This window comes from Phyllostomus hastatus, unplaced genomic scaffold, assembly GCF_019186645.2.
Source record: "Phyllostomus hastatus isolate PE091 unplaced genomic scaffold, TTU_PhHast_1.1 phas_contig_477, whole genome shotgun sequence".
NCBI lineage: Eukaryota > Metazoa > Chordata > Mammalia > Chiroptera > Phyllostomidae > Phyllostomus > Phyllostomus hastatus.
In genome coordinates, this window is record NW_025333889.1 from 1,664,819 (window position 1) to 1,692,118 (window position 27,300).

General features: G+C 66.7%; 1 protein-coding gene across 1 annotated transcript; it reads right to left on the minus strand.

The window, feature by feature from the left end:
• UBE2F (ubiquitin conjugating enzyme E2 F (putative)) lies at window positions 1-24,502 on the minus strand. The gene is made up of 10 exons (XM_045845601.1): window positions 24,358-24,502; window positions 20,276-20,409; window positions 17,462-17,491; window positions 13,524-13,589; window positions 8,404-8,471; window positions 6,249-6,319; window positions 4,665-4,722; window positions 2,655-2,687; window positions 1,457-1,519; window positions 1-622 (listed from the first exon to the last, which is right to left on the minus strand). The coding sequence occupies exons 2-10, from the start codon at window positions 20,391-20,393 to the stop codon at window positions 572-574; spliced, it is 558 nt and encodes a 185-aa protein (XP_045701557.1). The 5' UTR covers window positions 20,394-20,409; window positions 24,358-24,502; the 3' UTR covers window positions 1-571.
• Window positions 24,503-27,300: the final 2,798 nt, after the last annotated feature.

Here is a 27,300-nt window from a genome sequence, read left to right on the forward strand (position 1 = left end):
GAAGAATAGAAAAAAATAATTAAAGCATTAAATTGTACAAATTACAAATCTGTTCCAAAATATACTTACATTAAATAAAGCACGCGTTTCAGTAAGAGATCTACATACAGTGAGGGACTGCATTCCGGGACGCTCCGGACTCCGGGCCGGCCCCCACTCGTGGGCGGGGCTGAGGGACTGTGCAACCAATCACAGTTTGCGCGGGCGGACGGCCCACCTGCCGACTACACTGGCACGTGGTTAGTCGCTGTGCAGGGAGGCGACTGGGGACAGGGCAGAAGCAAGCTCTCCTTGGGTTCTGAGTCACCGGAACAGCCCGAGCCCCGCCTCGGCCGGTGCGGCGCGGGCTCGCAGAGGTGGACGGGCGGAGGGGAGCAGATGCATTTCCTTGCTGTATGCGGGCGGAGCTCTCCGTCTACCGGGGGCAGTCGTGAGGAGGCTCCTCCGGGGGCAGGGCACAGCGCAGGACCCGCAGAGCCGGCAGGGCCGAGGGAGTGCGGGGATGGGGGGTCCGGGGGGCCCGGGAGCCGGGGGGACCCTCTCGCACAGTCCGTGCCGCAGGCCGCCCCCGTCATCTGGCGTACCGCTTGATGTAGTCTTCCACTTTATTCCGGAAGTCCTCCTGGGGGGGACAGGGGTCAGGGGCACAGGAGCCAGTGAGTGGGGGCGAGTGACACGTCAGGGACCGGTCTGAGCACCTGAGTCAAGGACCCACCGAGAGTCCGGCCACCCTCCTCCAGCAGCGGAGGTGGTGGGACAACTAGAGACCCACGGAGCTGGTGCCACTCTGCGCCTGTGACACAGTGCTGGGGGGGGGGAGGGGAGGCGGGGGAGGGTGTCCCAAACAGCAGCTCCGAGCAGAAGGGGTTGCGGTCAGGATGCCCGCACCTGCGGGCGGGGCTGCACTCAGAGACCCCCAGGGCCCCAGACCCACAGCCGGGCCAGGCTGTGCGGAAGCGCAGACCAGCCCCTACCGGACAGGCGCTCTCCCGGGGCTGCCCCCACAGCTCCTGGGCGCCGGCGGTACTGCCAGCTCCCCAGGTGCCGCAGCCGCAGCTCACTGGATGCCCAGCACAGGCCCCGCCCCAGGACCAGCGGGCCCCGCTTGGTCTCACTGCCCTTCGCTCTACCCCCCCCCCCCGCCCTGCCCCCAGGACAGAGCCCAGAGTGCGAGCCCCCAACGGCCCTGAGAGCTCAGGCCCCCGCCGCCCCCTGGGGAGACACCGGCCCTGCAGCCAGGCCTTGGGCTCCGGTCCTGGGCCCCACCTCTTCCCGGCCAGTCTCTCGGCCGCAAACCAGGACTAAGGAGAGGCCCCTGCCGTGGCGGCGCTGCCCTCCCCAGCGCCCCCTCCCAGGGCCTCCCCACCGGCTGTGGCCGGCTCGTCAGGTGCCCGGCCCCCAGCTCCGCCCGCGTCCGACCCACGGGCGGCAGCCGGGGCTGCCCCCTCGGGCTCACCCTGTCCCTCAGGTGGTGCTCCGCAGCCTCGATGTTCAGGGGGTCGTCGAAGTTCAGGAGGTCCTGCGGAGGGAAGCTCTGCGTGAGCGAGGGGAGGGCCCGGGGTCCTGCCGTGCCGAGTCCCGCCTCGGGGACCGGCAGCGGGGGCCCCCCCGGCCGCAGGTGAGGTGGGGCTCTTCCCACGGGAGACGCCGAGCTGCGCCTTTTCGCCACGAAGGCTGGGGCCCGGCTGGAAGGGCACGGGTCCCACTCACGTGGGACGGCGTGCCGTCTGGTGAAAACGGAGGGCCCGCAGCCCCACGCATCCCTCAGGCTGCCGGCGGCTGGAGAGCACCGCCGCTCACCACGCGCTCCCCGGATGAGAGCCCCGTCCCCCCTTCCCTCCCAGACAGCCAGTCCTCCCCCTGCGGCACCCGCTCCGACCTGCAGCTCAGACGCGCCCTGCTCCCCAGGACCGCGCTCGGGGGCAGGGCCCCAGGCCGGGCAGCCCTGCCCTCAGGGGCACCGGCCCCTTTCTACCTAACCAGGGTCGGCGGGCCCGGGGGGGGGGGCGGGGGGGTGATGGGTTTCTGGAGGGTTCTGCTGTGGTGGCGGACGACCATGACAGTGTGGCCCTGTGGTTCTCTGGCCTGTGACAAAGGGGCCTGACGGCCAGGCGGTCAGCACCATGCCCAGGCCCCGCACAAGTAACACCGCCTGCACCTCGACTGCATGGCTAAGACCAGCAGGACCTCCCCAGACCCGGGGGCCAGACCGCAGGGCTGGTGTGCTGCTCCCGCTCTGGGCGCCGCCTGCTGACGCCAGGTCAGAAGGCAAAGGGGGGCGGGGACGCAGAGTCTGACTTTCAGGCTCTGCTGTTTCTCGTTCCGCTGAAGACGAGACCAAGAAGCCCGTGGCCTCTGAGGCCAGGGTGGGGACGGCCCCCCACGCCCCCCGAGGGTGGCCGGGGCTGCCCTGTGAGAGCTCTGTGGCCAGAGGGGCCGCCGCCCCGCGCACAGGCTGACGCCACGTGTCTGGCCTCTGGAGGGACCAGCGTGCTGCCCCACCCCAGCTGCCTTGGGGACCCTGCCCCCCTAAACAGTGCGGCAGGACAGGGGCGGCAGGCGGGGTACTGCCTGATTCCCGTTTGCCCCACGGGGGAGGTCTAGCCCCGGCCAGCAGGGGGCAAGGGGAGCCGGCCTTCGGTCAGAACACTCACCGTGAACAGGGAGTTCAGTCCCCACACGACGTCCTGGAACGAGAGAGGAAAACCGGTGTCAGACCCTGGGCACTCGGTCCCCCGCCCCGGCGGGCAGCGTGGGCCAGGCCCGTCAGAGTCCCCGTCAACGCCCGCTTCCCCAGGACAGCCGCAGCTCCTCTCGTGACAGCCAGGCCCTGGGAAAGGCCGGGGGGGCGCCCCTGGGCCCTCTGGTCGGTGCAGGCCGCCCCAGCGGTGACACGGCCCACCCAGGGCAGCGCCTGCACAGGACCACTGCCACCGCTGCGCAGCGTCCAGATCACAGAGTCGCCTCTCGCACCGACCCTGTCTTTTGGGCCCCGGTCGCTCTCGGTGATTGTGGGTGAGCTCGTCACCCCGGTCCTCTCGCTCTCGGTTGCTCCAAAACTCGAGGGAGGCCAACGCTTTCTCAAAACCCAAAGGTCGAGACTGTCGTCAAAAAGACACCGAGGCGGCCTGCCCTCTGGGCTGACAGACGGACCGTCAGGCTCTCCTCGCCTCCTCCGCCCAGGCGCCCTGCCCCCCTCGGCCCCCCCCGCCCCCCGGTGCTCACTCACACGCGGCTCAGTGCGGCCGCCCGTCCCTGGTCCCCCCACAGCCTGCACCCCCGCCTCCCGGTGCGCGCCAGGCCGGGCCGCGGCTGGGGGAAGCGCCCCTCTCGGGCAGCGGAGCTCCCACAGGCACGTCCCTGGTCCCGGCGGGGCTGCCGCGTGCGTGCGGCCCTCTCCCGAGGGCAGGGGCGGACGAGGTCAGGCTGCTGGGGGGGTCACTCAGAGCTCGGGGCCCAGGCCTGCCCGCTGGCTCGGACCCACCCCTGGGGCCCGACAGGCAGTGCCAGCACCGCCTGCGCAGCACACTCCCTTCTGGTGCACGTGGCGCAGGCCCAGGCTGGGGCTCCGTCTACAGCCCACGCTCGGCCGCGCCCGGGGGGGGCCACCACTGCTCTCGAGGGGGGGCAGGGAAGCCGGCACACGCACTGGGTCGGCCAGTCCTCAGAGCGTCACGCACACGCTGGCTGGACACCCAGACCTTTCCCGGGACCTGCCAGGATGGCTGGCCTCACGGGGGGAGAAGGACAGTCAGCCACCCCGGGGAGATGGCCTGGCCCAGACGACCGCGCTCTGGTGCGGAGCCGGGGCCGGCAGAGTGCCGGCTGGGAACACGGCTGCCTGAACCCCGCTGGGGTGAGCGCTCTGCTGGGCCGCGTCGCCCCAACACAAGACAGGACACAGGAGACGACCGTCTGGAACTGGCTCCTTGCTCAGAAACGGCCGCACAGGTCGGGGGGCTGCTCCCCGCTGAGCGCACACGAGCCGCGAGTGTGACTGCTTCTAGGGCAGGGGTCAGGCCACACGGAGGGACCCGGGGGTGCTCCCCGGACATCGCTGCCGAGGAGCCTCGGGCAAGGGGCACGGCTGGGGCCCCGTGGGCACCGTGACCTGATGGGCGAGGGGCAGGGCTGGGGCCCCGTGGGCACTGTGACCTGAGCCCCTGGAGGCAGCTCAAGCCGGCACTGGGGAAGCCTGTGGGGCCGTTGACTCAGTCCCCGCGGCTCCCTGGCCAGCCCCTCCCCCGGGGAGGGCCCTCCCCGCCAGGCATGGCCGGCTGCCGTCCGGCACATTGAGAAGCGACACACAGAAGCCACACCTAGCCCTCCTCTCCCTCCCCCCCCACCCTGGGAGCCCCCGCACCTTTAAGGGCGCGACAAGCGTAAAAGGCCGGGGCTGGGGGTGGGCACAGAGAACAGGAACGGCCGATCTCACGCAGCTGGGGCAGGGCCAAGGCAGGGCAGGCGACCTGCCGCCCCGCACTGGGCAGTGCTGGGCCGAGCAGCCCCAGGGGCGGGGCGGGGCGGGGCGGGGAGGGGCAGGCTGCACCCGGCCGTGCCCGGCCACCTGTGTGCACGGGGCGCAGGACACGGCTGCCCTGTGGGGGCTGGGTCCTGAGGGGGGGGCCCCGGGGCAGGCCGTGGTCACCGGCAGCGTGCCCTACCTTCAACGTCCTCGTGGGGGCCCAGCCAGTGCCGTCGATCGAGTGTTCCCGCAGTAAACTGGAACAGACGGGGAGCGGGGCGGTCAGCGGGGAGCGGCTCCGCAGCCTCGCGGTCTCCCGTCCTGCCGCGGGAGGCCTCTTGCCCGTGAGGCCCGGCCCGTGCCCGAGGCTGACCCCTGGGACCTCGGTCACGGGCACAGTGTCCAGTCCCGTCCGGACGGGAGGGTCTGGGGGGCACAGCGTGCTGGAGACGCTGCAGGACGTGTGTCGACCTGACGGCGAGGCAGCGACGGCGACGACAGTGGGAACGAAGGGCAGCCGGAGCTTCCCGCTCGGTGTCCCCTCGACCCTGACCTCACCGCACCCCCCCACCCCCCCCGAGGGCAGTGCCTGCGTCCCTCCGGCCTGCGGGGCAGCTCCCACGAGGGCACCTGGTGCCCACTGTGATGGCCATCTTTATAAGAAGGCTCGGGAGGGGACACTGAGGGTGACGGCAGACGGACCCACGACTGCGGTGTGGATGGTGCTCGCTGCGGGTGGGAACGGGGCCTGTTGGGGGAAGGTCACGCACGGGCGTGCCCTGGGAGGCCCCCGTGCCCCTCCCATCGACTGCAGACGCGCAGCGCACCCTCCCACCGGACAGCCACGCCAGACCACGAGGCTTTATCACAAGTTTCCTTCTGGCGGAGACGAGCTGGGCTCTGCTGAACTCCACACGCCATCACCCAGCGGTGCCCCCGCCCCCACCCCCGCCTGTCCGCCGCCGTGCCCGAGGCCCCGAGGCGCCGCCCTCCCTCTTCACGCCGACCCGCAGGGACCCTCCCTCACCAGTGCCGTAACCCAGCTGCCCCCGCTTTGGCTTTCGTGCTTGCGTGTCTCCAGCCCTGACCGCCGGCGGCGGCGGAAGCGGGCAGCGTCTGCCCATGCCCGTCCGGCCTCGCTAACATCTGACTTCCTGGGAGACAGAGAAGCGACGGGGATCCTGCCCTGGACTGGGCTCTGCGCGAGGACGGGGGCGCGAGCAAGGGGCCCGCCTGGGACAGGCTGCGGCGGGAGATGCCAGCCTCGTCACCTGGAGCGGAAGGAGGCCACCCGCAGAGTCTCAGCACTTTCAGAACACACTTCCGAGGGCAGTGCCCTGGGACAGGCGTCCGGCTACGGATGTGCTGACAACTACAGAGGCTGGGCTGCCACGGGGGCAGGCGGCGTGCACCACAGCGCGGCGGGGGCAGGCCGCACACGGCCTCCCGGACGGGGTGCGGTGCTGGAGCAGAACCGACAGGAGGAGGTTTTCTCCCCGGATCTCATGAATGGCGTTTCCCCTCGCAGCCGGAATCAGCCACGGGGAGGGAACCGGCCCCACTGAAACAGGACGGGGAGGGGGAGGGGGAGGGGCAGAGGCTGAGCACCCTGGGGAGGCGGCGGCTGCACGGACCCTGCGAGACCCTGGCCAGCAGAGGGCGCAGGAGGCCGAGGCCAGGTGCCCGGTGCGGCTCGGAGCCCCAGGGTAGCCTCCCGCCCCACCCATCCAGGACTCCCACTCGGCGCGCGCACGTGGGGAGGACAGCAAGGAGGGGCGCTCACCTCAGACATATCTCCCCCGTCTCGGTGATGTTGGGGTGCCAGATCCGGGTCAAGCACTTCACTTTGGGAGGCTGCAATGCAGAGAGAGAGGGGTCCAGAGCACGTCACCGCCCCACCACGGGCCCCACCACGGGCCCCACCCGGCCCCTTGTCCCCCCGGCCTCCTCGGCGTCCCACCTCGGACACAGGCTGGTGTCACCCACGCGGGACGGTGCTGTGACCCCACACCCACAGGGGCTAGTCTCGCTGGTAAAGCCCGTTTCGCCCTTACACAGCCCTCGATGAGCCCCAGGCCGACGTGGCCGAGGCCGGCACGGGCTGCTGGGCCGGGTTGTGAGGGGGCGCCTGTGGCTCTGCCCCTGCGGCCCCCTCCCTGGCCAGGAGCCCACGGCTGCCCCTGCGCTGAGCCGCTGAACCGTGGCCGCATGGGGCTCCCCCGCTGGGGGCCACTCCTTCCGTCTGTGCTCCTGAGGATGCTGCCGGTGGCCGCCGGCACCCCGGTGCACGTCCGGGCCTCGCACACTCACGGTGGGGGGGGGGAGGGGCGGGGCGCTGGGCAGCACGAGGGGCGGGTGGGCAAGGCTGTTTTTTCAAGGTTCTCGTAAAAGCCACCCATACTCATTTAAGACAACGAGGCAGCAGAAAGACGTATTCATGCGTAGAAAGTAACTCTGCCCAGAAACAATCTCTATCACACTCCTGTGCACTGCACGGGCTGGGACTCGCGCTACACATCTGCCACACCCATTTCTGTCACTGCGGCAGGCGGCCGTAGGCCCCCTCGCGCTCCACGGCAGGAGCAGCAGCGTCTCAGGAGCCAGGTCCCTGTCGCCGCACGTTTACGGGCCTCCTGTGCCCGCCAGGGCGGGCCGTGCCGAGTCGGCGCCTGTCCTCGCGCACGCCTGCAGGGTGTGGCTCACCAGACGAGGGCAGACGGAGGGGCCGGAGCCCCTCCCCTGCAGCAACGGCAGGGCTGCCCCCAGCCCTGGACCCGAGGCCGGTCTCCTTGGCTCAGCCACCAGACACGTCACCTCCCAGATGTTCAGGGCCCCTGGTCACAGAGGGGCGTTTTCCCGGTTTGTCACTTGGCATTAGTCTGCGTTTATGATGTTGGCTCAGGTGTAGAGGAGATTTAAAAACTGCCTGTCATCAAATCTGTGTCCTGATGCCGACTCGGAGAGTGTCTCCCCCCCCCCCCACCGCCCCCGTCACCCCCCGTCACCCTCCCAGCTCCGGCTCCCACTCACTGCAGCCAACGCACTCCCTCAGCCTCCTGACCGCAACGCCCCAGACGCCACGGGACTCCGACTCGCCCCCTGCCCCCCACCCGTGCGGGCGTGGGCGCCCAGGGACTATGGACTCAGGTCCAGGGCGGGTGTCAGTCATGCCAACATGCTCTGGTTTGCGTTTCGACAAACAAACGGGGACGAACTTGACAGAACGCAGGAGCAGCCTGTGCAGCTGCTGAGGCCCGCGGGCCGGAGTGGGGCGCGGCCTGCAGCCCCGGCTCAGCTCCAGGAGGGACAGCTCTGTCCCTCCCTCCCAGGGAGCCCGTCGGGCTCACCCACGCCGACCCAGAGGCCCCTGGGGCACCAGCCAGACCACCCGCCCGCCGGAGGCCCGCCCACATCGGGCGGCCCCAGCTCCGGCTCCCTCCCCCAGCTGCACTGGCCCCCGCCACTGTCTGAAGAGTTCCCGGAAATCAGTTTCCTGTCACTGATCACTGCTGTCTGCGTCCTTCCACTGTCGACGTTTCGTGATCACTTTCAGCACGTTCTCTCACTTCCCTACCCGGTCAGGAAGTTCCTGAAAGCAAAGACGGGATGGGCCCGCCCTTGGCGAAATCACGACCCAGGGGTCCCTGAGGGATCGCCACGCAGCTATGGGTTTAAATTACTCGCGGCCGGAAACGACAAGACACCACTTTTTCCTAAAATTCTGAGTACGCGCTCCGTGTGCCTCTGGAATCCTGGCGACTCGGCGTGAAGCGCCGCTCCCTTCAGTGCCGCAGCCTCACGGGACCCACGCGGACTCCCCAGCGGGGGGGGGCCCCCCCGCCGTCCCCCCGCCCAGGTGGGGCGCAGACCGCCGGCAGCCCTCGCAGGTGTGGGCTGGCGCGGCGCCTCTCGACCACCCTCTGCCACAGGCTACTCACCACCATGTTGTACGCATCGGGGACTTCCGTCTCAAACTGAAATTTTCCACCCTGGTAGTAACCCTCATCTAGCAAAAAACACAAAACAAGACAAAACAAATCCTTTAAATTAAAAAAAAAAAAAAAAAAGAAAGGAAAGCAGACACCGTGTTAGGATGCGGTGGGTACGGAGAACTCAGAGTTCGCGAGGGCACCGCAGGGCGTCTCCGCGGGGCCACCCGAGCCCACCCCGCCCCCGAGCAGCACGCTCTGCGCCGGCCTCCTGCGCGCCGGCGCCCCCCGCAGTCTCCGGGGACCCCGCAGTCTCAGCAGCCTGCCCTCGCCCGGGCCCCACCTACTCCGCCCCGGGCACCCAGCGTGTCCCCTCACCACACGTCAGCACAGCGGACCCCGCATCTACGCCGCGTGGTCGCACGCCCACGTGCGGCTCGTCTCCCACCAGAGCAGCAGCTCCACGGGCCGGGGGACGAGTGGTGTGCGCCGCGCCCCCAGTGCCCGGCGCACAGGCTGACCGAGGGAAGAATCACACCCTCGCGGCAAACCTGAAGCTGCAGAACCACTTCCTCAGAACACATACAGCGTATCTGTCTTTCTCGGAGGTTTCCCCGGAAACAGAGAGCACAGCCACCGGTAACAGCGTCACACGGTGGCTGTCTGCGCCCAGACTCCGCGGCTCCCACGGTCCCAGTGTACCACCTCCTGCCGGCGAGGGGCCCCAAACCCGACAACCTGGGCACGGCCCATGGCATTCCTTTGGGGGGGGGGGTGCTCCACACTTCCCTCACTGGCCCCGCCCCTTGGTGCAGGGCCCCTCCCCCACCCCCAAAGTCAGAGCTGGCCCCCGGACACAGTGATCCTCGGAAGCACCACGCTGAGTGACAGCGCCCCTCCCAAACCGCTGGGTGCTGTCTGGCGCCCCTCGGATGGCGCTGGGGAACAGGCAGCACCGGGGCAGACAGCAGATCAGCGTCCCCGGGAGGGGTGGGGCGGGGCTGACTGGGTCGAGGGGGGACCTCGCTGAGCCAGTGGGAACGCTCCACCTCCACCGCACCGGTGGTCACACAGCCGTGTGTGTCCCCGTGCAGAGGTGCAGAGGACCGCACTCCGGGGCCAGCAGCGCAGTCCCTCCGTAAACGACACCTCGCTCAACGCGGTTTTTGGGGAAGATGAGCAGAAGCTGCCTTGGCCCCCACACAGGTATGGTCATGTGGTGCAGGAAACAGAGTGCCGGCACTCTGCGAGGGTTTACTGACTTTAGAGAGAAGGGGAGGCCGGGAGACAGGGAGGGAGGGACACGTGGGTGTGCAAGAGATACACTGACCGGCTGCCTCTCGTGTGCCCCCGGGTCTGGGGCCCGAGCCAGTGACCTTTGGGTGCACAGGCCGGCGCTCCACCCGCTGAGCCGCAGCAGCCAGGGCCAGGGCTCGCGTTTCTGAAGAGCGTGCCATCCGTGGTGGTCAGCACACACTCCCACGCGCACACGGCTGGCCGTGAGGACACTTCCTCTGCCAGACATTCACGCTCACGCTCACTCCAGGACGCCTGGGCACACCAGGAGAGCGCCGGCCGGGAGTCACACCCGAGCAGAGGGCAGGAATCCCGGGGAGACCGCCGACTCGGTGGGAGGTGAGCCAAGAAGTGGCCCCCCACAGAGCTCTGGGCGGGAGCGGGGGTGAGTGGTGAGCGCCGTCCCAGCAGACGGACTGTCCAAGGGCCCGCGCCCCGTTTCTGCCGCGCAGGAGAAGTGGGAGCTGCCGCCGGCGCTCCTGGGGCTCCCTGCAGAGAAGACCCTCCGGGGACAGCACTCCCCTCTGTCTGTCCCCTCCGGCCCCTCGCTGCCCACGGGGGAAGGGCCACCGGGCACCCCGGGGCCAGGCGGCGTCGGGCTGGAAGGCTGCCCCAGGGCTCCGCCCCACGTCCTCGCCTTTTGGAACCTCCACCGCCACCTGAACGCCTCCGAGTCCTGCGGCGTGCAGCCAGGGCCGCGCTCCAGGCGCCCGGCCACGTCTCCCTGCTCGGACGCGGCCCGACTTCACTCGGCAGGGAGGGCCCTTCCCTTCTCGGGCCCCGAAGCTCGGATGCGAAGCTGGGGACGAGCGCTGACCGCACGCACCGTGGGGGCAACAGGCAAATCCACCTGTGACTCCATGCGACCTGCACGTCCACGCTCACTCACCAGTGGGGGCGTGCTTTAAGACAAGTGACATGTAAAAACCTAAAGAACATCCGTGACAATTGATACATTTAAAAACATACTTAGGTTAAACACACATAAACGTACAAGACTTACGACGTAGCTGTAGAATTCTCTGATCAAAAACTGTTATACGCATCAAATCAATAAACAGATATTAAGCATTAAAAAAACCGTATCTAATAAAAGGCTCATATCCAGCTGCATAAACTTTGCAACTAAGTAACACGGGACAAGCAGCACAGCCTTTAAACTAAAGGGACGAAGGCAGAGCGGCCCCAGGACAGAGACGGCAGCCGGTAAGGGCACGCGGCAGCCTGGGCCGCCTGAGGGAGGTGCCCGAGAGAGGGGGCCCACCGGGGCGGCCGGGCGGGAGGGGCCAGACAGAGCGGTTGGTGGCCGGGACGTGGGAAGGGGGTTCTCCCCCACGGTGGCCGGGACGGGCACTGGCCCCCACGTGGGAAGACAGTTGGGCAGGGATCTGTGCAGCCGGCTGTCCCTCACCGGGACCCAGAGACCGCGGGGCTAGGAGATGTGACCCCGTGCACCTGGACACGGGCCTGTCCTCCGAGGTCCACTGCAGCCCACGTGTAACACGCCCGTGTGGGACCACACAGGCGAGCTGCTGGGCGGACGCACAGACTGGCACACAGACAGAAGAAAACTCATCCACAAAGAGATCCGACGTGTTGTCCTGGCTGGTGTGGCTCCGTGGACTGAGCGCTGCCCTGCAAACCCAAGGGTCGCTGGTTCAATTCCCAGTCAGGGCACAGGCCTGGGTTGTGGGCCAAGTCCCCAGTAGGGGGCGCACGAGAGGCAACCACACATTGATGTTTCTCTCCCCTTCCCTTCCCCTCTCTAAAAATAAAACAATAAAATCTTTAAAAACCCGTTAAACATGTATCTTTCTTATATGAGCAGAGATCTCAACTCTTCAGTGGAGGGAGGAGAAATGAGAAAGAGGGCGGCGCTACGGACGGTGAGAGGACGCTAACAGCAGACCCTCGTGACAGCCGAAGCCGAGCGAGTTCCCGGGTCCACCCGTGGGAAAATGACCGACGACGGCCCATTCACACGGCCAGTGCGGAGGAACGAACGACTGACCCTCATAGGTCACGTATGAGTTTAAGCACACGTTACATGCAAGAAGCCAGAAACAGACCACGTAAGCCTGTGAGACACACAGGATTCTCTTACATGCGACATGAGCGTGCAAGACCCCACTGACGTGCAGGCCCAGAGCTGGCGGACCTGACCTGAGGAACCAGCAGTCAGGAAGGACTTCAGGCTGGGCCGCGGGGGCCGCTGCACAGCAGCAGAAGGCGGCTCCGGGAGCGGCGGACACATGCAGCTCCGCCAGGCCACCCCGGGGCCCGCGTTCCTCAGCCTCGTTAGGCCGTGCAGGTCACATCAGCACACTTCACTGTCTGTAATTTTATACCTCAGCAAATACACTCGTAAAGGGAGAACTGCAATTACGTGGCCATTTAGTGAGTGTCATCCACGCTCACAGCCCCGTGCCTGGCTGCCTGCGGGATGCCGGAGGTCGGTGGGGCTGCCACGGCACCCTGGTGGGGTCCCGAGACCCCCCTCGCCCCCCGAGGCTCCAGGGCAGACCCCAGTTAGTGCTTAGGGTCTCGCTTCGGTTGGTTTCGTTTCACTTGCTGGTGGTTTTCTTGTTTTATCAGTTGATGTGAAGACTTATTTTTCCTCCTAAATCCATTTCCTGTGCCCCAATTTCAGCTCCACCCCTCCTCTGAGGAACACACGTCCATCCATGAAGGACAGTCCCAAGACCCAGGAAACTGAACACGCCACCGACCGTGAACAGGACTGCGCTGCCAGAGCCCAGGGTGAGTGGGGAGCTTCAGGGCTGCCCCTGAGCCCCGCCGGCAGCCCGGGCCGGGCCTCACACACTCTCACACACACACACACACACACACACACACACACACACTCACACACGCGCGCACACACACACACCCTTGGAGACCGCTCCGTGAGCAGAGAGCCGGCCCCTTCACCTCAGCGACCCCTAGAGGCACCCGAACCGGCGCCCACAGCTCATCGTGGGGCAGCAAGTGTGCCCGGCGCCCTCAGGAGAGCCAGCAGCACGGGCGATGATGGGTTTGGGGGCGGCGGCCGAGCGTGGTGACCATTCCCGCCGCTGGGCAACATGTGGGCGCAGCGTCACCTGCTGGAAGCCTGCGTTCTTTCGCTCTTGCATCAGCTCGTGACGCTGGAGTCTGCTCCTCACCCCTCTCCACCCCCCAGGAAAACAACACCTGGCCCCCCCCCCACACTCCCCTCCCCTCCAGTGAGCTCCCTCCGTGCTCCCTGCCACCCCCTGCTGCCCAGGGCACCCCGCTCACTGCCCGAGGGGCGCGCGGGCGCGGGCACAGTGCGGAGAATGGCACGAGCCCTCCCCCCACGGCCTGGGTGGGCCGGGAAGCGGCACTGTATCCCGCTGGGGCCCGTGGAGTGGAGCCACTCATCAGTCCTAACCAGGACGGCCAGCGATCCGCGGCGCCCGCCTGTGCGCTCCCGCCATCTCCGCCATCCGCACAGCAGTCCTGGGAGACAGGTCCTGCTCCGTCCCCGCTGTGCGGCCCGCTCAACCCCGGCCACACGGCTGCCCCTTGAGGGGCCCAGGGGACTCCAGGGCACACGGCTCAGCGCCCGCCGGCAGCCTGTCCTGCTCACGGGGCCGCCGGGCCGCCCCGTCTGTCCCCAGTCACTGGAGTGAAGGACGCAGATTCCTGTCACCGGGCTTTATTCGACCGCAAAGCACAAATCTTGTCTCCACACGGGGTGGTCACGACTGTGGTAACTTCCAAACAGTCAGAGGTCACGGGTTTGGGCGGCCTCTCACACGCGCGGCATGAAAGTCACTGGGACACTCAAGCGCGCGAGACGAGCACGTTACCTGGGGTCACGGTCAGCTGGAAGCAGTGCAGCTGGTTCGGGTCGGGGAAGTGCACTTGGCACGTACCTGCAAGACAAACGGCAGGTCAGGGGGGTCGCAGAGCTGGTGGCGGCGGCGCCCCGAGAGGCCCCCCAGCCCCCACAGCCGGGGGGCGTCGGACCCCCTCCTGCCCATCTGATGGCGACCGGGCCTCCTCGGTCTCCTGGGACAGCCCTTCCCGCTGAATCCCAAACGGGGACTTTCTCTTTCCTTTGGATGGTCCCTAGCAGCAGAGATCTCCCCACTCATCTCAAGAGCTGTGCTCCGTGCTTCGAAAGAGAGACCCCACCTCAGGGAGCGCAGGGTACACAGAGGGGGGCTGCCACGCGGGGAGAAGCAGGAAGAGCCCGGCCACTCTCCCGGTCTGCACCCCTCGCCCCCCCCCCCCCCGAGACTGCCCTTAAAAAGGATGCGCAGTCGGCCAGGCCGGCTCACACCCAGCGTTTCCTGTGACATTAAAAAAACTGTCCCCACAATCCCACAGGTAGCTCGACTTGCTCCCTCAGTGGCCCGACGGCCCTGGCTGTGCCCGCGGCGTCGCCTGGCAGAGGCCTGGGCGCATGCACAGGGACCACGGCTGGGCGGGGGGGGGAAGCCCCTGGCCGGGGGCGCAGGCGGGCAAGCGGGCCGCGTCCTGCGCCTGCCTCCCTCGCGGGAACGAGAGGGAGAGGGGTCGACACCCGCAGAACGTGGGCAGGCCGCAGGGGGAACCTCCCGTGCTCCGTGAACACGGCGCCCGCTGCGCGGAGTTCCCCGGGCGCCTGCCGCGTCTCACAAGTCTCACCGGAGAGTCCCGGCTGGTGCTCCGACAGGACGCGTCTCCACCCACAGCAGGGTGGTTCCGACGCGGACCCGGAGACGGCCTTAGTGACCCCCCGTCCAGAGGGGGCAGGATGAAGACTGGGAGGTGGGTGGGTGGGGCGGGGGAACTGGTGGCGGGAAAATGGAGACAACTGTGCTTGAACAGCAATTAAAAAAATTTAAAAATAAATGAAACAAAGTCCTCAACCATCAGAGGTGACACCAAGGTGCAGAGGTTCCGAGAGAAGGAAATTTGGTTCCAGAACGGAACCCTGGCTCAGGCCTCTGCCCTCCCGCCCCGCCTCCTGCGGCCACGCCTCCCGCCACCCCACCTCCTGCGGCCACGCCTCCCGCCACCCCGCCTCCAGTGGCCATGCCTCCTGTGGCCACGCCTCCCGCCACCCCGCCTCCTGCGGCCACGCCTCCCGCCACCACGCGGTGGCCGTGCCAGGCGCGGCCCTAAGGACAATGCGGCGTTGCTGGCGGCCCCCTTTTAACCGACCGCTCAGAAAACCGCTGCGGGATGAGAGCAGGCCGGGTCTGAGGGGCCGCACGGCCACCGCCCTTGTTTCGGGAACTCGGAGACAGGGGCCCGTGCGTCCCAGGCTCCGCCCAACCGCACGGGGACCTGCGCACGAGCAGTTTGGGCTTTGTTTCCATCTTTGGGTGGAAAGACAAATGCCGTCGTTTCAGTGAAGTGCACGTGACAAGGGCACACACGCGCGAGGCTGGCACCGCCCACCTGTTTCGACTCTGAGCGTCCGCCGCTGTTGGACGGAAGGTGCTGGTGTAAGCCAGTCCCTCCAACGCAGAACGGCTCACCGAGAACGCAGAGCAGTCGAGGCAGACTGAAGAACAACAAAACTGCTGAAAACCACCCCCAAATTTTAAAGGTCAGAGAAGTCAGAGCTCTGGCACCATCGGTGGAACGTCCAAGTCAGGCTTTTGTTTCAGTTCCATGCAGGGGCCTGGCTGAAACCGCGCGACCCAGCGTGTCCTCCAAGGAGGGAGGGCGCGCGCTCTCCTAACGCGTGCGCCCGCCTGAAAGAGGGCGCTATGGGGAGACGCGAGGAGGAGCGGCGAGGCAGGGGCGCTGCACTGCCCCCCCCCCCGCCCGAACCGAAGGCGCTCTCGCCCCCTGCCAACAGAGAGACCGCCACAAACACGCGGGCACGGAGGTCCCCACGGGCTCCGCCAGCGACTCCACAGAACTGCCCCGCGGACCTCTGCTGTTTCATTCGCTCTCTGCTATGACAAGTGTTTCAGAGGGACCACCGGCCAGACGGTGCAGACCGCCTCGGCGGCCCGTTTCCTCTCTCAAGGACCGAGCCGCACGCTTCGGGGAAGCCGGCTCCTCTGCGCAGACTAATCTGCCCCCCCCCCCCGCCCCCAGTTCGCACTGTGAATGGGGCGCGGGCGGGAGAAGTGGAGGAGAGGAGAGGCCGGTAGTTCGTGGTCTTCTTAATCCGCCACTGCCACTCGGGCCGAGGGCTAAGGTATCTAGTTAAACCTGAGGTGTTCAGTCAGATGTGGGTTTGAAAGCCAATTGTAAAGATTCTTGTTTTCCACCCACGTTTTCAGAAAGGCTGAAGCTACACTCTGGGTTCAGAGCCAGCCACGCCGGGGAGACCGCAGCTGAGGACAGAAGGAGCTGCGCGTGGGGGGAGGTGTCTGGGGTCCTGGGAGGCCTGGCGAGGTGCATGTTCAGGGCGGTGGGGGGCGGGGAGACGTCACGGGAGGAGAAAAGAGAAGCACTGCCTCACTTCTGTGCTCCAAAAATGTCCCGACGCACACAAACGTTACAGGGCAGGGACAGAGAGAGGAGAGCACAGTGGACCGGCCCCCAGGTTCCGGGCTCTGCCAGCCCTGACCTGTCCGGCCACCCAAGCACACGGTCACTGGCCGGCCTGTCCTCCTGGGACACTGAAGCGACGCGTCTGCAGGCGCCTCAGGCGTGGCAGGAGACCCCCCCCCCCCAGAATGCCCAGGCACTGCCTTCTGGCTCCGACCAGCAGGACACTTGGAGATCAAGGATCCCGACGACTTTCAAGGCATTTTTGACCGAGACCCACAACGAGGAGCATTTCACATAAAAATGCCTCAGAAATGAAGAGCGATAGGAGCTCACCTCGGAAACCGCCGCCACGCCCACCTCCCCGGCCTCCGGAGGCCGCGGAAGTGCCCCCCGCCCCCGCCCCCCACCGCAGCAGACGGCCCCGCGGCAGCCTTCACCGGACTAGGGGGCCCGCGTGTGAAATATTCCACCCACATCACGAACATCCTCAGCCCCAGAACGATTTTTTCAGAGCGCGGTGAGAAAAAGTTCTAATTCAAACAAGCGTTCAGACGGCTGGAGCTTTCAGGCTCGCGCGGCCCTAAACAGCGGCACTGGGCCCGAGTCCCCGCCCAGGGCTGGAGAGCGCGCCGGCTCTGGGCTCTGACGGTCGGCTGCCTACCCTGCGGGTCAGCGTCTCAGCAGGAGGGCACAGGAGGGGGCCGCCGTCTGACACACAAGGATTGATGCGAACAAGCACCTTCCAGGCCAAGAAGGTCTATCGTCACCAGGAAAACTGGGACTGCCCGCCTTGGTCCACAGACCTCCCCCTGCAAAGGGGGCGGGGGGGGGGCGCGAGAGGGCACCCCGCCAGCACGGCCCCGCCGCAGGAAGGCTGGGGGTACACACAGGGCTGACGGGCTCCTCTCGGCCTGACCAGGGCCTTGGACACCGTGGGCCCCCGCCGGCCGAGATCAGATCGCACTCTGCCCAGACTGGCACGGCTCAGTGGTGGAGCGTCACCCAGTGAGGCGAAAGGTCGCCGGTGCAAGGCCAGGTCAGGGCACGGGCCTGGACTGCGGGCTCCGTCCTAGCCGGGGCACCCGCGGGAGGCAACCAGAGTATGTTTCTCTCTCGCAGTGATGTTTCCGCCACCACCCCCCGCATCTAAACACAAACAAATAAATAAATAAGATCTTTTTTTAAAAAGTGTCTCGCTAACACACATGAAACACAGACTCCCGGCTGCGCACAGTCATCGACCACGCAGGCTTGCCCATGCGGCGTTTCATGGCACCGGGGCCGGGCGGGGTGCTGTACTTACAGGGCAAGTTAGCTTCGAGCTCCGCGACCTCTGCAGAGACAAAGAGACAGGTGTCAACGTTAGCCAGGTCCCCCATATAAAATCACCAGCTCCAGCCCTGGCTGGCCCCCGCCCCCACCCTCACGCCGAGCCCCTGACGCGGTCCTTCCCCCCAGCCCGAGGGCCTCCCAGCAGCACCTGCAGGGTGAAGGCACACAGCACTCGAGGCCCCTCTGCACTCCGGGGGTCCAAGGCCGAGACCCTGAACACCTGCCCGGCCCCTGCGGCACAGCCTGGTCCCGAGGGCATGGAGCACCCGGCCTCACACCCCGAGCTCCAGCCAGAGCAGACGGGGCGGACGCAAGCCCCCCTCTGTCCCCCACAGACAGCACTGCCCCACGGGGCTAATCAGCACGCTGAGGGACACGCGGTTTCCTGGGCTGCTCTGCTGCCATTCAACCCTCTGTAAGCAAAGGTCACTGGGGGGCCAGCCACCTTAGCCCCTTGTTAGCCGTGCTCCTCCTCCTCTCGCGGCCAGGCCCCGGCTTTTCAAACAGGCCCTGTAGTGTGTGGCCTGGGCTGCACCTGCTGCACCTGGCACCGAGGCAAGGCGCCGTGCACGGAGCCCCACCGCCACCCCCCACGGTACGATGCTGTCGGGAGCTGGGGCACTGGGGTGCCCTGCCACCACGGCACGCCAGGCCCCCAGAGTCCTGGCCAGGAGGGCGTGGGGAGCGCAGCTCTGGGGAAGGAGGCTGGTCCCCCACCCCGCACCCAGGAACTGCCTGATGGACAGGCCTCTGAACCACCCCATGGCTGGAGTGCTTCCCCCTCCCCAGGTGTGGGCAGCATGTGGGGCAGGTGGGCAGCCGGGCCCTCCGCCACCCCAGAGCCCGCCCCCCAGAGTGGGGGCACAGGGGCCGCTGCCCGACCCGGACCCAACCCTGCACCGCGGCCCTCCACGCTGAGTGCACGGACACAGCCGCCCACTTTCCTTCCGACCCACCCAGGGACCTCCTCAGGGGAGCCAGGACCGGCCCGGGACCGTGGTCCTGACCGGAGCCATCTTGCTAAACACAGACCCCTACTTTTCTTAGAGTTCCCAGGGGCGAGCTTCTGCCGTCAGCACCCCTCCCAGGCCTCACGGCACCCTCGTCAGCCGGGAGGCTGCCAGCACACCCGGCCGAGCAGAGGAGCCCTCCAGGGGTAGCCTCAGCCCTCAGGAGCACCCCCCGCAGGGCCCCCCAGCCCTCTCCCCACCCTCCCCACCTGCCCAAACCACCCCCCACTCAGCCAGCCTGGCCCAGCCGCCCCCGAGGCAGATGGAGCGAGCGGGCCCACGGGGCGTGTGTCTCCCTGAGCCCCGATGCCCACCAGCGCCCGGGAGGATGGGGACGGCGGCCGCACCCAGGGCCCTGAACCTCTCCTTGAGTGGTCTCACGAGCTCAGAGCACCTGACCCTGCCTGCCCTCCAGCAGGGGCAGCGTCCAGCTAGGCGAGCCCCAGTGGGCTCCAGGGGCTGCGTGGAGCCCCCGGGGAACCCCGGGCAGGGCCGGGGGCACGCAGGAGCCCCTCTCTGCTCCTCCGTCTCTGGGTGCCAGGCCTGGCCACTCTCCACCCTGAGCCCGCCCTGCAGCACCACAGCCGTCTCCCGGCCAAGTGTCCCGCCCTCCGAGTGAGCCCAGCCACTACACGGACCGCCCGCCCGCCCAGCATGGCTTAGCAACGGTCTCCCAGGTCAGGGGCCTGGCCGGAGGAGCCCAGGGCATAGGAGCTGAGTGACACTGATGGGGACCCGTTGAGAACCTCGGACTGGCTCCCCGCCGCAGGGCTGGACTCTCCTCGCGCTACCTCCCCGGGCTCCAGGCGCCCGCCCCCCACTCCTCAGGACACGGCACCCCGTGCCAGACCCTTTCCAGGCTGCGCCGGCCCGCGGGAAGGAGACTCAGGTCCCAGAGGGCCCACCCAGACCACACAGGGTGAGGCTGCTGTGAAAACCTCAGTGTGGCCGCGCACTGCCCCCCACCAGGCCAGAGGGGCGAGCGCCCGCACGTGCACTGCCGGGCAGGGCTGGCTGGAGCGGACCGGCATGGGGCGCAGAGGGAGGAGAAGGATGGGTGTGCTCTGGGTGGAAGCCTCCCCACCCCCCCGGTGTCAGGACGTGCCCAGTGCCCAGGTGTCTGCCTAGGAGACCATGGACGGGGCAGTCCTGACCCACCGGTCCTGACACGCCACCCGACCCCTGTGTGCGTCCCGGCCCCTCCTTACACGTCAGCAGAGACGCGCCCAAGCCCGGGCCTCTTCGAGGTGGACGGCGCCTTCCCCACCCCTGCAGCCCGCGGGGCCCCGGGAGCTGCCTTCGCACACGCACGCCGACGCCTGTGCCGGGAGTGAGGCCGCAGCTCTGCACACATGTGCACATGCGGGCACCCCCACTCACACGTGCAGCCCGTCCCCCCGTCTCCGGGGACCTCGGATCCAGGGTGCCCTGCTGCGGCCGGCTCTCCTTGGGCGCTAACGTGGCGTGTGGAGAAGGGTCCTCAGACTTTTCCGAGCCCCACTCCCTGGGGGGTGCTGAGCCATCGCAGGAAAGAAGACCCTCTGCCACCGGCCAGAAGGTGGCAGCAGAGAGCAGAGCCACAGGCCCCAGGCCCCCCACCTGCACGCTGGCAGCCCTGGGGTTGGGGAGACTAGTCTGCAATGCCCTCTCCTCGTGGCCAGCGTCCCCGCTGTCCACAATAAGCGACGACCCTCTAAAATCCGTTCCCACAGGCGTTGGCACTCAGCCAGAGGCTGCTTTCTGCCCCAACAGGGCCCCCGGGGGGGCGGCCTCACCTTTGACGAGCAGCCTGTCCCTCACAGACACCCTCCGAGTGGGGTCGGAGGCGGTGGCCGACGCCCGGGACCCCTTGAGACCGTCGTCCCGCTTCAGCTTGCTCGCCAGCGTCAGCATCGCGGCCGCCTTCTCCCTGGAAGACAGACGGGGCGCCATGAGGGGCGGCAGCCCAGATGCCGGCGACATGGGGCGCATGGCCTGGGCTCTGTCACAGGGGCGTGGGCCACTCTGCGCCACCCTCGGGAAGTGCAGCGTTCTCCCGTGTGAGGTACGGCCCGCAAAGGGGGTGGTGCCCCGGGGTTAGCCCTCCCTGCACACCAGGCCTGGGGCAGCAGGGACAGGGACCTGCGGAGCTCGCGGCCGAGGGGAGCCTCCCATGACAGGCTCCGCACATGGGCTCCCCGGCGTCCGGGGCCAGTCTGCCCTCCCCGCACCCATCGCGGGGACTACACACCCGTGTGCGGCCCCCAGGCCTGGCCCCTCGCAGACTGAGGGGCGTCGGCCTCTGGTGGGGAATGGGCACCACGATGCTTTGCACCCTCCTTCCTTCACGAGAGGTGCGGCCCGAACCTCAATGTGCATCTGCACGTCCATTTACGCTGCGTATTTACATTTCCAGGGAGTATCAGCATCACGGCTAACTCACAGCTAACGCCCCACGCTGGGGGTCCCTTCGCCGGCTGCTCCCAGACGCCCAGGGCAGCTCCCCAGGAAAGACACCAAGGACCAGCGTGCGCCCCCCGCTGCCTGGGGGGAGGGCTGGAGAAACCCCCACCGGCTGGCCCGTCCTGTGGGCCTGCACCGCTGCCGCACAAGCCGCCGCCTGCCCTCGCCTGCTGGGCTCGGCTGCAGGAGGACTCGGAGCGCCCTGTGACTGGGGACGGAAGCCGGTGGCCAGCCCTGCCTGTCCAGAACTCCTTCTGTTGCAGGGACACCAGTGCCTCTCAATACCGCCCTGCTCCGTGTGACAAGAAAGCGCCCCAGAGCTCCCAGAGGAGAACCTGACCCAAGCACCGGACATTTCGCCCGAGGCCGAGGGCTTGAAAGCCAGAATACACAGGCACCCCCTCCCAGGTCCTCACATGGCCCCCGCACTATCCTCACACGCCCCCCCCCAAAGACTGCGAGGTTTCATGTCCTCGGTCTGCACCGAGAAAGCAACACAGCACGTCTCCTGAGTCACGCACGGCCCCAGCAGACACACCCTGTCACGCTCGTGCGCACGCACACGCACACCCTCACCCCCCAGAGAACCCCTGGCTGCCGTGCTGCCGGAGGCAGTTCCGCGGCACAGCAGGGCCCGCCAGCTGTGAGCTCGCAGGTCTGGGAGGGGCTTCTCCCCCACCTGCGCCCTTCTTACGGGTGTACGTACACCCCAGGGCCCGGGACTGGCTGCTCTGGGGACACTCGGCTGCTGGGAGCCGCCAGCACAGGAGCGAGAGCTTCCCTCCTGCAGACCACAGGAGCCCGTGCGCCCTGAGCAGGGCAGGGTCTCGGGGCATGTGCCCACACCCCCGCACCCCCATGCCTGCACCGACCGGGAGTGGGCAGTGGGGCGCCCTTCAGCTACGCCTGGCCCAGCTGACTGGCGGCAAAACACGCCTACACCAGTGCCTGGTTCCCACCCACCGCGCCAGGTCTTCAGCGGGCCACGTGGGGGCCCAGGCCACACCCACGGGCACACCGCCTCCCGGGTTTGCTGAGGGACAGGGCTCCCGGGTCTGTCTCACAAGGGGGGACTGGGAGTGGGTGCAGAACGAGGACCACCTGTGGGGATGCAGCGCCCTGTTGGGGACCCGTAGGCACATCGGGGTCACAAGGCAGCGGCCGCCACCCAGCCAAGTCCACTGCCAGGCACCCCGGTGAGTGCCCAGTCCCACTGGCAGGCCGGCCCGTTTTATCCTCCGGCTGACCTTGGCAATGGAATATGGTGTAAAAAGAGAGAAAGCACAGCGTGTACAGAGGTCAGCAGGCAGCGCGCTAGGGAAGTCAGGCCGAAGAGCCCCACAGAGACGCACGGCCAGGCCACACCCGGCGAGGGAGCCCCTCGGAGGGTCCCGGCGAGGCTCGCCCGCACAAAGAGGGGGTCGCCCCCGGATGCTCTCCTGGGTCGCTGCCCCCGAGGACTCCACTTAGCTCCTCTGTGACCCCGCCGCCCCCACCGAACTCCTCCCTGGGGGCCCAGGGGGTCCACACTCAATTCCTCCTGGATGCCAGGCGGTCTTCAGGCCCACAGTCGGGGAGGGAACACGCTGGGCACCGAGAGTGCACGGTGCACGGGTAGGTAACACAGAACACGGCACGGACGTCGTTTCCTGCCAGTCCGTCCTTCCCTGCCAGTCTGTCCTTCCCTGCCAGTCTGTCCTTCCCTGCCCGTCTGTCCTTCCCTGCCCGTCCGTCCTTCCCTGCCAGTCCGGGAAATCAGGTGCACAGGGGCCGCCCACTTCCCCATGGCCTGCATCTTCCCCGGGACCGGGCACAGCTTTAGGGATGAAGGGCCTAATCTGGGAACACAGCCTCACAGATGCTAAATTAACTCTAAGCAAAGAGATCTGAAGACAGGAGATGATCCAAACTTCCAGGAGGACCCCGAGCAGCCACAGCGGACTCAGAGCTCCCTTTTCCTTCTTTACCGAACATCGAACTCCGACCCCGGCCGTGTTTGCGGAAACGGGCCAGCGCAGAGCGCGCTCCGTCTCGGCCCCACAAGTGGCGCCGGCCCCTGAGGTTCCTCCTCCGGCCGGAGGTGCTTTCAGACGGCCCCAAGCAGGACCTGGGCTGCCGCCCACCGGCGTCATCGCCATCACGCGGGAAGCTTTCCCCCGCCCGGCCCTGCACAGAGACCGCGCCGGTCTGCTCGCGGTGGGGAGCCCCCGCGCCACACTCACTCCTTCCTGCCTGAACAGCCCTGAGCTAAGCGTGAAGGTGGAACTGCGTGCAGGTCACTGGGGGACGGCCAGCTTCCCCAGCCGACGCGGCCCAGCTCTGGACACCACAAAGCCTACACCCGACCACCTCCCGCGGAGCCGGGGCCCGGGAACCTCCCGCCAGGCCCGGGAGTCCTGCTGGTTGGCTGCCGCACCTGTGGAGCCCGCCCCTTCCGGCACAGCCAGCTACCTGAACGGCAGGTGTGGCTGGGTGGAGGTCCCCCAGACCCACAGCAGCCTGCCTGTGCCAGGGACTGTCTCTCGGCGCCTCTCCCGCCGGCACCCTCCGCCGCCCCCCGCCTTCCTCGGGCCAGAAATCCTCTGCACTGGGCGGCCGGCCTGTGCCTCGTCCCCCAACACCACCCAGCTCATTTCTGGAAGCTTCTGCCCGATGCGATACGCAGACCTGGCGGGTCCTCCTTCCGTCCACCATCTCATTGCCCTCCTTGCCCAGGAGGAACGCACTCCTATCCGGGTCCCAATGCCCCCGAGAAGCCTTCCCCGGCCACCGCAGTGCGCCCGGCCCCGCGCCGGCGCGGGGGGCATGCGGCCGGGGCGGGCCCAGCCCCTCCGGTCCCAGATGAGGAAACCGAGCCCCGCGGAGGGCAGGGCCACGCCCAAGACGACACGCCCGCCGAACCGGGTCTGGAATCGGGTCCGGCTGGGCCGATCGTTCCAAGATGTCCTCCTCGTCCTCTCCTCCGCCCCCGGTAACAGCTTCCCAGCCGCCGCGGCCGCCCGCGGGCGTGGGGCGGCTGCCCGGCCTGACTGCCACGGCGGTCGCCGGCGGACTGCCCGCGTCCGAGCCCCGCTCCCTCGGCCACGTCGGGCCGATGACCTTGGTCCAGCGCTCCGTTTCCCATGGACAATGCGACCGGCAGCAGCCCCGCCACGGCGGGCGCGGGCCAACCAGGCCGTCTGCGTGCCCGGCACGGCCGGGGCTCGAGCGGCGGCCCCTCCAGCCCGGCCAGCGCCCCGGCTCGGGCCTTCCAGACACGCCGCCCAGCCCGGCCGGCCGAGAGCAGCCGCGCGGCCTGAGGGGGCCCCGGCGCCTCCCGCTCTCCGGCCCGCCCGGTGCACCGGCGCCGCGGGAGGCGAGCCGCCCGGAGGCCCGCCGTCACCCCTCGCCCGCCTGGGGGCCGCGCGCTCCTCACCTGGACACCCCGAGACAGGCGAGGCGGGCCCGGCGCCCAACACCATGACCCGCCGGCCGGCGACAGCGAGGCGCGGCCCCTCACAGCCGCACCGGCTCCGGGCGGCGGGACCGGAAGTGGCTGGGCGGAGACTCGGCCACTCTTTAGCCTGCGGCTGCGGGAACGGTAGCGGGCTCTTTAAAAAAAAAATTCAAAGCCCTGAAGAACTTTATTTGGCGCTCGGTGCGCGAACAACGGCGGGCGCCGACGGGGCTGGGCCTCGCTCATTGGTAGAGGGCGACGTAGGGGGCGGGCTCGAGTCTCGCGGGCCCCGGATGACTGGCCACTGGAGGTGGGGGCGGGGCCTCTGAGTGGGTTCCGGAGCCTGCTCCTCCGAGCCTGGGGCTCTGAGCCGCTTTGCTGCATCCATTCATTTCTCCCTGTACTGGGCCTGGGCTTGCGGCTCGGGGCACCCGCGCGGCTCCCGAACTGGACGTGACCGCCTCGGTGCACGTCCCCGCTGTGCGCCCAACGCACTGCCCAGGATGCGGAGGACCGGGCGGACCCCAGAGCTGCTGGCGAGGGCGGGAGGGGGCTAATGGAGGGGGGCGGTCAGCCGTACAAACAGCCACTAACCTTCGGGGTGCCTTGGTTGAGGCCGCAGGGGAGTGGGCAAGGCCTTTCCTGGTCTTATCTTAATGGTTTTTATGCCTTCTTTCATCTCCTACACTTTTTATAATACTTTAAGAATCGGTTTCACATTGTGCAAATTCTCCCGTCCATCAGTATCCTATGTGGTTGGCGATAAGCGCTCTGGCGCGGTGGCGGGGGTGCGGCAGGACGGGGTCCGACGAGGCCCCTGCGGGAGTGGGCTGCGTGAAAGATGAGGTTCACTACGCAGACCGGGGAAAAAGCCAAGGAGTTGGAATTTTATTTCCAGAAGCCCCATAGAAAGGTTTGAAACAGTGAAGTGACGAATTGTTTTTCTTTCTGAAAAAGGCTTCTGGCCCTGAGTGAGCTGGTGGCTGGGGGTGGGGGGGGGGGTGGGGGGATGGTGTCAGACAGAGAGGAGACCCGACCCAGGAAGAGCAGTGAAAAGCACGTCGCGTGGCGTTCCTTCTGTTTGCGCACAGTTTTGTCCTGCACCCAGCAAGTTCCTAAGCTTCCTGGGCTCAGAGAGGTTGTACAGTGAGTTCCCCACGCCCCACTGCCAGCCACTGGTCCGTGAGGCGTCCCTTCCAGGCTGCCCATCGGATCAGGTCCCAGATCCCGCAAAGCCCTGGGCGAACACTGCACAGGACAGAGCGGCCACAGTCAGTTCATGCACCTGTGGCCTGCGGGACCAGTTCCCTGCTCTGCTGTTGGCCCGTGGGCAGCCCGGGCCTTCAGGGGGCCTGCAGCCGGGGGCTCCTGGTGGCTCACTCACAGGGATTCCAGGCGCTGAACCCACTGTGGCAGCGACGCACGGCAGCCTGAGTCCCGCGTACTCTGTACTGCCTACACTTTTTGTTACTCTGGGTGGATGACGCCCACTTCAGTGTGCGCTGTGGGCAAAATGCCACAGAGCACCACTCCCCATTCAAAGAAACAACCGCAACCACCATGGCTGAAACCGTATGTCCGTTAGAGTTACTCGAATTCTGGAGCGCGCGAGGCAGGCACAGTCAGGAGCAGCCACCCCATGTTCGCATCTGTATCGTCCAGGTGGTATCTGTGACTTGGAGCCACCCGCAGCAGTCACCCGGCATGTCAAGGCTGTGCCAGCTCCAGGGAGAGTCCCTCCCCCTTTAGCCATGGCTCTCTCTCCCTGGACCCTGGGGTAAAGAGCCTGCAGGCTGGCGACTCCTTTCCAAGGCTCATGGCTGAGCTGCCACCCCAGAACCCTGCCTGCGGACGGCAGTGCTGCGACACCGGCTTGCGACGCGGAGCTGCCTTTCACAGTGGGCCCAGAGCACGGGTTGCTCTGCTGGCACCGGGTGACTTGGCACACCCCCTCGGGAGGGCAGTAAAAATCCTAGGAGCCCTGGAGTCTTTCACGGAGTAATTTCCCTCCAGGGAGTGGCCGGAGGAAGTAAGCCAAGATCGGAGAAAGCTCTGGCACGGAAATCCCCATTGTGTGTGCAGAACTTGGAAGCAGCCTCCTGCGCAGTGTTAGGGGGACGGTGAAGGAAATTACCCCTCATTTACTCACAGAAGCGTTACACAGCCATTGAGCTCGATCAGTATGCAGATTACCGGCATGTAAAGCCACAGACATACTTGTTAAGTGAAACAAGTAACATTCAAATCATGCAAGCGCAGTGGCTGCAGATCTGGAGAAGATCCATGTGTGGGCAGAGACTGGAAGCAAATGAACAAAAATGAATAACTTTTGTGTTTAGGTGGTAAAATCATGAGTACATTTTCTCTTAAAAAAAAAAAAAACAACCTTTCAGCCTCGGCTGGTGTGGATTGAATGACAGCCTCAAACCAAAGGGTCTCTGGTTTGATTCCCAGTCAGGGCACGTGCCTGGGTGGTGGGCCAGGTCCCCAGTATGGAGCGTGCAAGAGACAACCTCACATCGATGTTTCTCTCCCTCTCTTTCTTCCTCCTCTCTAAAAATAAACAAATAAAATCTTTTGAAAGAAAACCCTTCCATTTATTTTGTATACTGTCTTCATAGCAATAGAATACAACGGTTTCTTTTAAACACAGTTGAATCTTAACTTGGGACACAGGTCTTGTGCAAAATAAGTGATTTTACTGCTGCTAGTTACTCGAGAAATAAACGTGGAGAGGCTTAAGCCTCCCTGAACAGACGTTTAAAAAGCAGGCAGTCCCAGCCGTGCTTAGAAAGCCTTTCTAAAGTCCTAGACGACAGACACCATCGTTTTGAAATAGATGGCGACCGTTAGAGACAATAGGTTAGTTTGAGGTCACAGCCACACAGCAGCAGAGCTGCCCTTTGTGTACGGACCGTCCCC

Excerpts from the sequence above, each read along its gene's own strand:
- UBE2F (XM_045845601.1), bottom strand. The coding sequence starts at position 20,393 with ATGCTGACGCTGGCGAGCAAGCTGAAGCGGGACGACGGTCTCAAGGGG. Across the intron at positions 8,472-13,523 it reads CCAGCTGACCGTGACCCCAG|ATGAGGGTTACTACCAGGGT; the intron begins GTAACGTGCTCG and ends GTTTTTTGCTAG. Across the intron at positions 623-1,456 it reads AGCACCACCTGAGGGACAGG|GAGGACTTCCGGAATAAAGT; the intron begins GTGAGCCCGAGG and ends TGTCCCCCCCAG.